Source organism: Macaca thibetana, chromosome 9 (genome assembly GCF_024542745.1).
Source record: "Macaca thibetana thibetana isolate TM-01 chromosome 9, ASM2454274v1, whole genome shotgun sequence".
NCBI lineage: Eukaryota > Metazoa > Chordata > Mammalia > Primates > Cercopithecidae > Macaca > Macaca thibetana.
Genome location: NC_065586.1, coordinates 42535133 through 42546308, shown reverse-complemented (window position 1 = coordinate 42546308; position 11176 = coordinate 42535133). Strand labels below are relative to the sequence as shown.

The 11176-nt window shown below is 38.3% G+C and overlaps 1 protein-coding gene across 8 annotated transcripts in view; it reads left to right on the top strand.

The window, feature by feature from the left end:
• ZFAND4 (zinc finger AN1-type containing 4) overlaps positions 1 to 1135 on the top strand; it is a 58472-nt gene extending 57337 nt beyond the window's left edge. For all 8 annotated transcript variants that reach the window (XM_050805318.1, XM_050805319.1, XM_050805316.1 and 5 more), the window contains one exon: positions 160 to 1135. In XM_050805318.1, the coding sequence (XP_050661275.1) occupies positions 160 to 295 (136 nt within the window). In that variant the 3' untranslated portion in view covers positions 296 to 1135. The remainder of the gene's footprint in view (positions 1 to 159) is intronic.
• The last annotated feature ends 10041 nt before the right edge of the window (positions 1136 to 11176 follow it).

Genomic DNA, 11176 nt, shown 5'->3' with positions numbered 1-11176 from the left:
TATGTTTGTTTACGAATAAAAGGGACATGTCAGCAGTGAAATTGCTAAAAAGAACCAAAGGGCCCCTGTTGGACTACCTGAAGTCAAGCTCTTCTCTCCCAGAGAGATGAGCCTTTCATAGAAATACAACTATTCACGTAAACTTTTTTTGTGCTTTAGATGTGGAAACAACTTCTGTGCATCTCATCGTTATGCAGAAACTCATGGCTGTACCTATGATTACAAGAGTGCAGGGAGGAGATACTTGCACGAGGCAAATCCTGTGGTTAATGCACCAAAACTTCCAAAAATCTAACTCTTCCTCTACATCTTACTGTTCTGCCTGGGAATCGTATTATAATGACAGAAGAAATACTGTTTAGACTATTATTTTTGTTCGACTCTAAAAGATTTGCCAAATAACAAAAGCATACAATGCATACTGTTGGAGAACAAGAATGCTACTGTATTTTACATCTTTATTTCTTGGTGAAACAAAAGTTTTAAAAGTAGTTTTAAAAACTTTACAGTGGAATGATTTAGCTTTGTTATTGCATGTCTTGTGTTAAGTGTTTTATATATGATATTGTAGTTTTACTAGACAAATCTTCAAAAGATGCACTTTAGGAAACGAAATACTTCCTAAATAACCAGCCTTCCACATTGTACAGAATGAGCAGTCATGTAATGAATGGCTCTACTCAAATTGACCATATGGTTTTTTTCTTTTTCTTTCTTCTTCTTCTTCCTCTTTGTTTTTCAGAGGTGGGATGGGTGGAGATTTTAAAAAATTCCCATACGTGAAAGTTTACTGGGTTTTTAGCAAGTTCCTTTTTACTTCAAGCTACTTTTTTTTAAAAAGAACATTTTTCCAGTGTGGTTTTTAACAGATATATATTTCTTCCACATTCAGATTAGCATTCAGACATGTATCCATTCTAGAAAACACATAATGTTCATGATAGTGTATATTTTACTACTTTTTGAATGTTAATTTTAAAATAGAAGATGTCCCACTTGCCATTAAATATAGAAGCCAACTTTTTACCTTTTGAAAAATGGCTACATTTAAAACAAAATCTCACAGCTTGATTTTTCTTATTTGTTGAGAGCTATTACCAGGAGAAATTCAAATAAATATTCAATTTTATTATGAGTTTTATTATTTATTTATAATAGTTTTTCTTTTATAAATAATTTTTCTTTTATAAAATCATTTAATTAAATGAGTGATTTATTTTACGTAGATAAAATAACTATCAGTATGAAAGTATTCTTTTAGGGGATTAAGGATCCTGTTCCCCAGGTGTAACCAGAAACCATTAAGGCATTTGGGAGGCCACTTGCTGTATAGAAGCTCAGTTCAGACTGATGCTGAACCCTGGTGAACAACTAGCACCCAACCCAGGTAGACTCTGCAGCCCTGGAGTAGCAGACTCTGCTAAGAGTACCAGAAGGCTAACTTAGGAGCTGTGAGGGGCCTCTTCCTCCACTTAAGGTTGAATGAACTGGAGAGCTCACTGCCCCTGCTCCTGTAAGAAATGAAATGTTGATGGAGACAGATGCCTTCAGACAAAGAGGGCAGTAAATTTATAAGAGAAAATGGCTAAAAGTTAGCAGAGGAGCTATGCAAATTGGGGTTGAAGGCATGCTTTTTAAGAAGGCTGGATATAAGTAGATGAAAAATACTTTCATTTGTGTTATGAATAATTCAGTATTTCCTCACGTATCATGTGTTTTAGACACTTAAAATATTAGAACTGCATTACAGAGATAGACTGCTAAGAAGTGGACCATAGCATATTTATTCTGCAAACAAATATGAATGCTTAGGGCATACTTGTTGTAGTGTACTATGCTTTTTAAACCAAGACTGTAAGTAGAAGTAAGTCTCATTCTAAGTTTTACTAAAGATTGTGGTGAAAGTTAAGTCTTTTTACTAGTCTTAAATAACAGAGCTGAACTATTTTAATTCAGTAAGTTATATCATTATACTGAGGGGCATTTATTTATGCTGTAAATTCTTATACAGACACATTCCAAATTTTAGAGACATTGTATCTGTTTTTGCATTTCCAGTAATTAGCAGAGTGGGTTGCATGTAGGTACTGGTTAAACGTTTTTTTTAACCATGTTTTTTTTTTTTTTTTTGAGATGGAGTCTTGCTCTGTCACCCAGGCTGGGTGCAGTGGCGTGATCTCGGCTCACTGCAACTTCTACCTCCTGGGTTCATGCTATTCTCCTGCTACAGCCTCCTGAGTAGCTGGGATTACAGGTGCCCACCACCATGCCTAGTTAATTTTTGTATTTTTAGTAGAGATAGGGTTTCACCATGTTAGCCAGGCCAGTCTTGAACTCCTAACCTCAAGTGATCTGCCTACCTCGGCCTCCCAAAGTGCTGGGATTATAGCCGTGAGCCACTGCACCTGGCCCATGATTTTTTTAAAAAGGCATTTATGTTGTTTTATTTAGCTAAGCCCATTTTATATGACGAAGTTCAGTTCTGGATTTTTTAAAAACAGCATTTAGTTTCACAGCAGTAAAAGTTTAAAATTTTAAACTTCTGGCTATGTGAAATATTTTCAGGTTATATTTAATGTAATCATTCTAAAATGGGAAAATCCAAATACTCAGATGTTCTTAAAATTCTATCAGTGTACGTGTAACTTGTAGAGAGAATTATCTTTTAAAAGACAGGAATTCATTTTCTCATATATGTTATTAGGTTTTTCTTTTCTATTTTTTTTTTTTTTTCAGACAGAGTCTCACTCTGTCACCAGGCTGGAGTGCAGTGGTGTGATCTTGGCTCACTGCAACCTCTGCCTCTGGTTCAAGTGATTCTCCTGCTCCAGCCTTCCGAGTAGCTAGGACTACGGGCACGCACCACCACGCCCAGCTAATTTTTGTATTTTTATTAGAGTCGGGGTCTCACCATGTTGGCCAGGATGGTCTCAATCTCCTGACCCCATGATCCACCTGCCTTGGCCTCCCGAAGTGCTGGGATTATAGGCATGAGCCACCATGCCCAGCCTGTTTAACGTTTTTAAGCCATCAAGACAAATAATCAAATTTTGCATCTAGTCATGTTTTTCAAAGTGTAAGCCTTCTACCACTCCTGGAACGTGAGATAATTTTAGGTATTACATGGGTGAACATTTGTAATAATTATATACGTTTAATGTATTGGAAAATATAAGTATAAGCCATTTAAGTTGAAAATAATGTAAAATAAATTGATTTAGGTTAAAAACGGTTTAAAATTGGCAAGGATTAATATAGCAAAAATTATAAAAGTAAAACAGAATGACTGAAATTTAAGGAATGAAGGCATGATATTTTAAGTTTCTTAACTTTTGAAATGGTTGATGAAACTAATATACATGGTTTTAGTAAAACTAAGGGTTAAAAAGTAAAATTTTATCATTGACACCCCCCTCCAATTTCTTCTAATAATCAATTTTAGTTTTTCTAGTTGTTACCATCATAACACTAGCCAGTATATTTTAGACATTATTTTATTCTACTCTACTATTAAAAATGAGGAATTAGCTTAACAACACATTACCCCAATACTTCCTAATTTTTATCAGTGTATTACTGTGTTCAGGCTGCCATAACAAAATAACACAACCTACAGAAATTTTTCTGAGAGTTCTATAAGCTAGAAGTCTCAGATCAAGGTCCAACAGGGTCAGTTTCTGGTGAGGGCTCTCTTCCTGGCTTGCAGATAGCTGCCTTCTTGCTATGTCCTCACATGGCCTTTTCTCATTGTGTACACACAAAGCGGGTTGTGGGTAGGAGAAGAGCATGAGTGCTATCTGGTGTCTCTTCTTAAAAGGACAGTAGTCTTGTCAGATCAGGGCCCCACCCTTATTACCTAATTTAATCTTAATTGCTGTCTTAATCCAAATGTAGCCACACTGGGGGTTAGGGCCTCAAAATGGGAATTTTGAAGTGGGGAGTACATGCATTCAGTCTATAACATACTGGCCGTGGCCTGCCAAAATCTATGTTCTTGTCACATGTAGATATATTCCATTCTATCCCAAGAACACTAAAAGCCTTAACTTGTTTAAATATCAACTCTAAAGTCTAAAATCCAAAGCCTAATTTAAGCATAAATCAGGTATGGCCAAGACTTTTGGTACCATTCAGTCTGAGGCAAAATTCCTCTCCAGCTGTGAACCTGTGAAACCAGACAGTATGCTCTTCCAAAACACAATGATGAGATGGGCATAGGAAAGACATTCCATCTCAGAAAGGAGAAAAAAGAAAGAAAAAAAGGATGACAAGTCCCAAGCAAGTCCCCAAACCTGGCAAGGCAAATCTTATTAGCTCTTAAGGCTGTAGAATTATTCTTTTTGGTTTGATGCAATGCTCTCCAGGCCCCCTTGGGTGGCATTGTCACCCTTATGGCACTGGGCCTCAGCCTTGTCCCTGAGACACTGGTCAGTAGGATCCTGGCCTCCCATGAATGAAAAGGCCTCATCCTTTGAAATGGAGGAGGAACTAGCCCTGCCTCTTAGGCCTGTGGTGACAGTGGCAGGCTGTGGTTCGCGGACAATATTTGAATCACTTTTGGGGCCATTCTTCACTTTTTAAAAGGATAGCTCATGCTCATAGCCAGATAGTTCGGTTGTCTGTTTCTGTAGAATCTGAGAAGTCCTACAGCTTTCTTTCATTCCATTCTGATTTTCCTGTCCCCTTTAGTCCCAGCTGGCAGTATCTCTGTTGGTACAATCCCATCTCTATTCTTGGCTTCTGCTCGGGTGGCTGACTAAATCTGTGGTTCATACCCACACTAATGTTATCAAATGGTTGTTCAGCCACACCTTTAATGTTCTCTTCAAAACAAGCTTTCTCATTTCTTTGCAATGTGGATAGGCTGAGAATTTTCTATATCTTCAAGTTCTAGTTTCTTTTTGCTTAAAATTCCTTCAGTTAATCTTCTTGCGTTTTAAGTGGTAGAGAAACCAAGTTGCTCCTTCAATATTTTGCTTAGAAATCTCTTTAGCTAAATTTAGATCCAGTTTCATTGCTCACAATTTCCGCCTTCCACAAAACACTAGAACACAACTCAGCTAAGTTATTTCCATTTTATAACAAGAATCTCCTTTGTTTCTATTAACCTGTTCTGCATTTCTACCTAAGACTTCACCAGATCGGGCCTTTAAAGTCCATCATGCCCATGAACATTCTGTTGATGATGATATATATATTCTGTAAGAATACGGAGGCTTTCTCTCTGGCTCTCCTCTTTTCTTTCTGAGTCCTTGTAAGAGTTACCTTTAATCCAATCACCTGTTGGACCACAGCTATCAACAGTCCTTCAGGACACTATAGACTATCTTTTTTTAGCATGCATGTTAAAACTACTCCAGCCTCTCACCGTTACCCAGTTCCAAAGCCACTTCCATATTTTTAGGTATTTGTTAAGAAATACCACACTTTTTGGCACCAAAATCTGTATTTATCTGCTCAGGCTGCCACAACAAAATATAGTTGGTCCTCCATATCTAAGGGTTCCACATCCATAGATTCAACCAACTGGGGATAAAAATATTTCAGTTAAAAAAGGATATATTTGCATCTATGTTGAACATGTACAGACTTTTTTCCCCTCTCATTCTCTAAATAAGGCAGTGTAATTACAAGAGGATGTGCAGCAGGGTGGGGGCAGTGGGGAGAGAGCAACTCTTCAGTGTTCTTATAAGGATATCAGTCCTATTAGATTAGGGCTCTACTCTCATGACCTCTTTAGCCTTAATTACTTTCTTACTCCAAATACAGCCACACACGGGTTAGGGCCTCAACATAGGAATTTGGGGGAGGGGGGACACATACATTCAGTCCATAAGTCAGTTATTTCAAATTCCCTGCTTTACTGCAGTTAGACTAGTCCATGTTACCACAGCTTTTACCTGAGCTATTGCAATAGGTTCCTAACTAGGCTCCCTGAATTACTTCTATGCCCTTTACAGCCTGTTTCTACACTTAGCCAGAGTGAGCTTACAGAAACAAAACTTTGAGCACATCAGTGTTTGAAATATTTCAGTGACTTCCTTTGTTCTTAGGATAGACCCTGTGTTACTCTGTTTGGCCTGCTATAACAGAATGCTATAAAAACTACAGAAATGTATTTCTTACAGTTCTGGAGATTGGGAAGTCCAGTATCAAGGCACTAGCAGATCTGTTGTCTGGTGAGGGCCTACTTCTTCATAGGTGACCATATTTTCATTGTGTCCACGTGGTGGAAGGCACAAGGGGCCTCCCTTTTGGGTCTCTTTTATAAGGGCTCTAATCCCATTAATGAAGGCTCTGCCGTGATTACCTAATCACTTCCCTAAGGCCCCATCTCAAAATACCATCACACTGGGAATTAGATTTCACCCTAATGAATTCAGTGAATTTTGGGAAGACATAAACATTCAGTCTATGGCAGAGCCAAATCTTTAAACTTTCCTCTTCCTAGTAAGGCTTCTTTGGTGTAGCCCATTCTTACTTCTCCAGCCTCATCTTGCACTATGTCCCTAGGTTTCCTGGGATTTGCCTAGATTCACTTTCTTTTAGCTTTTCCAGCCTGTTTTCTCTTGTTAACACCCACTCTTCTTTCAGATGTCAAATCCATCATTACTTCTGAAAGGAAGCCTGCCAGGATATATTCCTATCTAGGTCAGTGCCCTTCCTCTTGATACCATTTTCCTTCCCTGAAAGGAAATCCACAACAGGTTTAATTGTGTGAGCCTTTGAGTTGCACAAGATGGCAAGTCCATGAGAGCAGGAATTGCTCTCCTGCCCATCTATCCATCCTTGTTCCCAAGCCATCACCAGGCATTGTGCTTAAGCCCTCAATAAATACTTGTTGAATGAATGAAAATGTTTTTAAGAATGTACTAAGTCTCGGCTGGGTGTGGTGGCTCACGCCCATAATCCCAGCACTTTGGGAGGCAGAGGCAGTTAGATCACCTGAGGTCAGGCGTTCGAGACCAGCCTGGCCAATGTGGTGAAACACCGTCTCTACTAGAAATACAAAAATTAGCCAGGTGTGGTGGTGGATGCCTGTAATCCCAGCTACTCAGGAGGCTGAGGCAGGAGAATCGCTTGAACCCGGAAGGCGGAGATTGCAGTGAGCCAAGATCATGCCACTGCCCTCCAGCCTGGGCAACAGAGCAGGACTCCATCTAAAAAAAAAAAAAAGAGCCAGGCACGGTGGCTCATGCCTGTAATCCCAGCACTTTGGGAGGCCGAGGTGGGTGGATCACAAGGTCAGGAGTTCAAGACCAGCCTGGCCAGCATGATGAAACCCCATCTCTACTAAAAATATAAAAAATTAGCCAGGCGTGATGGTGTGCACCTGTAATCCCAGCTACTTGGGAGGCTGAGGCAGGAGAATTGCTTGAATCCAGGAGGTGGAGGTTGCAGTGAGCTGAGATCATAAGAAGACTCCATCTCAAAAAAAAAGAAAAAAGAAAAAAAAGAATGTGCTAAGTCTTTTTACTGATCTATCCACTTTAAGTAGTATCTGTTAGCCCTAAAGCATATTACATTCTGTTAAATTATAACCTTTTCTGCCTTGTTTTTAGAATTGACTTAAAATCTGACATTAATAAAGTTAAAATATTACATTTTTAGAAATATTTACTGAAGATCTAATTAGTATGAGAGTATGATATCTTTTCTGTAATCCAAGATCACTAAACCTGTGATAGGCAAAGGTTCATTTTCTAAACAGAGAGATAAAACTGATTCCCCTTAAATTCCTTCATTTGCCTAAAATTATGCCATAGTTTATTTTGCTTTTTAATTTCTTTTTATTGTGAAGCTCATGGGTTTTTGTTTTCCCATTACTTTTCTTGTTTATTAATGTCATAGGAAAAATATACCTGGATCTTATCATCAGATTAAGACTGTCCGTATTAAGGTTACTAATCATATAATTAATATATTGAGAATTATTATTCTTGAAGATATTTTTCACATAATCATTTGACTTTTGTCTTAATTTAGTATTCTTATAATTTATTTTGAAATACTTTCAACTTTATAGAAAAGTTATAAGTGTAGAAAAAGAACTTTCTTGGTTCCCAGCTATTAATATTTCACCATATCTGCACTCTCTGTCAACACGTGTTTAGCAATTACCATTAGCCTTTTTCTGAACCATTTGAGAGTAAGATACAGACATCATGCCCATCCATCTGTATTTCTAGTATGTGTTTTCCCTGAACAAGGACACACTCTTACCTAACTCCTCCTTTCTTTCTCTTTCCCCCTTCCTTCCCTTTCCCTTCCCCCTCCCCCTTCCCCCTTTTCCCTCCCCCATTTAGTCCCCTGGGGACTGGCTTTTGTTTATAATTTCTCATATCCTCCTCCACTCCTCAAGTTCCCTCTCTACCAGCCTCAGAGTACCCTTCTTTTGCAGACTTGGGGGTTGGGAGATAGAGTGGGATCCCAGTTTTGGGGAGAGGAGGGTCTCCCTTAGGTGACATTGAGCTTTGACTTGTGTCTCCCTGGCTTTGGGAAGCCATGGGAATCAAAGTCACACTACTTGGTTTGTCACATGCACATAGGACACAGGATTTCAGTGCTCTGTGTACCATTTTGGATGCATACTTTCACTTAGATTTTATCCCAGTGATTCTTGAGAATTGTCCCAGTTCTTTGATTCTTTAAGCATATATACTTTTAAATTTTTTTATCCAGCATTTTCAGTTTGAGGAGTGGCCCAATTAACCTATTCAGCCTTATTCCTAGAAACAGATGTTTTATTTTAATTGAATTTTTTCCAATTCATTCTCTTGGATTCTTTGTCAGTCATAATTTCTTTCTTTTATACTGTTGACTTTTCTCAAATGTTTGAGAATTTTGTACACAGCAAGGAAGTAAGAATATGACCGATTAGCATGGGTGGGGCCTAAGGATAAGAGTGGAAGTGTTGCTTAACTTATATATACTTGGTAACTATGCTTTATTTGGTAATCTTTTGCAAATTTATTCATTCAGATGTTTATGGAGTGCTTCCCAGGTGCACGGGACTGTAATTAGTGTTTGGAATATAGTAGTAAATTAGACAGGTGGAGTTTACATTGCAATATAGGCAGGCTTTAAACAACTAAGTGTGTCATTATATAATTATAATTTTGATAAATACTATAAAGGGGAAGTATGTGGAGCTATGCAAGTATGCAAGACAGGCACCTGACCTAGTACAGGACTCTTGAAGTTGAAACTTCTGAAAGAGTAATGAAAATTAGCTAGGAAAGTGGTAAGGGAGGTGATGGGGGAGAGGCCTAGGAGAAAAAATATATATAGCCGGCCCTTCGTATCTGTATTAGTCCGTTTTCACGCTGCTGATAAGGACATACCTAAGATTGGGCAATTTACAAAAGAAAGAGGTTTATTGGACTTACAGTTTCACGTGGTTGGGGAGGCCTCACAATCATGATGGAAGGTGAAAGCCACCTCTCATATGGCAGCAGACAAGAGAAGAAGAGTTTGTGCAGGGAAATGCCCATTTTTATTCATTTATTATTATTATTTTTGAGATGGAGTCTTACTCTGTCACCCACGTTAGAGTGCGGCGGCACAATCTCAGCTCACTGCAACCTCCCCCTCCAAGATTCAAGTGATTCTCCCGCCTCAGCCCCTCGAGTAGCTGGGACTACAGGCATGCGCCACCATGCCTGGCTAACTTTTTTGTACTTTTAGTAGAGACCAGGTTTTCCCATGTTGGCCAGGCTGGTCTCAAACTCCTGACCTCAAGTGATCTCCCCACCTTGGCCTCCCAAAGTGCTGGGATTATAGGCGTGAGCTACCACACCTGGCCAAAACTCCCATTTTTAAACCATCAGATCTTGTGAAACTTACTATCATGAGAACAGCAAGGGAAAGACCTGCCCCCATGATTCAGTTATCTCCTACAGGGAACCTCCAACAACACATGGGGATTATGGGAGCTACTAGATGAGATTTGGGTGGGGACACAGAGCCAAATCATATCTGTATCCATGGGTTCCATGTTCATGGATTCAACCAAGGATTGAAAATATTCGAAAAAATAGATGGTTGCATCTGTACTGAACATGTATAGAATTTTCTTGTCATTATTCCCTAAACAATACAGTATAACAACTATTTACATAGCACTTATGCTGTATGAGGTATTATATGTAATCTAGAGCAGATTTAAATTATACAGGAGGATGTTTGTAGGTTATGTGCAAATACTATACCATTTTATATAAGAGACTTAAGCATCTGTGGATTTTGGTATCTGTAGGGGATACTGGAGCCAATTGTTGACAGATACCAAGGGACAACTGTATATTCTGAAGGACTTTTTCCTAGTCAAACTTTATTCTCTTTATTTAGGAATGGGTGCCCTGCTGAGAGACTTCAGCCTATACTTCATTGATCAGAATCTGTTAAAAGGGTAGCCTTTCCATTATAGCAGTTTCAATCAAGGGAGAACAAGTTTGGAAAAAAAGATTGAGTTAATGATCTACAATATCTGCTACAGAAGATGATTTGATTCCAAAAGAGTATTTAAGGTTTGTTGAGATAGAAGGAAAATATAAAGAATAAAATCCTAATGAAGAGAATGTAGGAACACTAAATCAGCCCAAAAACTCATATGCAATTTGCCCAAGAAAGAAATGAAACATTTTATTAAATGCATAGAATAGAAAAAAAAAAATAATAAGGTTGAGGTTTAGTCTATATAGTATTTTAAAATTATAATCATATCTTTAGTATTTAATGATATTCAGTCCTACTTTGCCACAACTAATATCAATAGAATTACTTATAAAATAAAGACCTTGAGGGGAGAAAAGGTTGATAAAGGATAGAATAAATACTAATAGACTTTAGTCTTTAATAAAAAGAAACAATTACAGATAGGATTAAAAAAATAAAATCTGGTACCTTGCTGCCTGTAAGAAACACCTGAAGTAGAAAGATACAGACAAATAGTAGGCTAATCTTTTACTGTTAGCTCATTTCTTTGTACTGGTAAATCATGTTTTATTATGTGAATATATTTCGTTGTGATGTCAGCTGAGAGGACCTAGACACAACCATATCCTAGCAGCAATGAGCACAGGTAGTGCCCATATCTTACTTTCTAATACCATTCTCTAAAGAGGGCACACGGCTCCTTGGAGAGATGCCTGCTTGTGGAACTGGGGCAGGACTT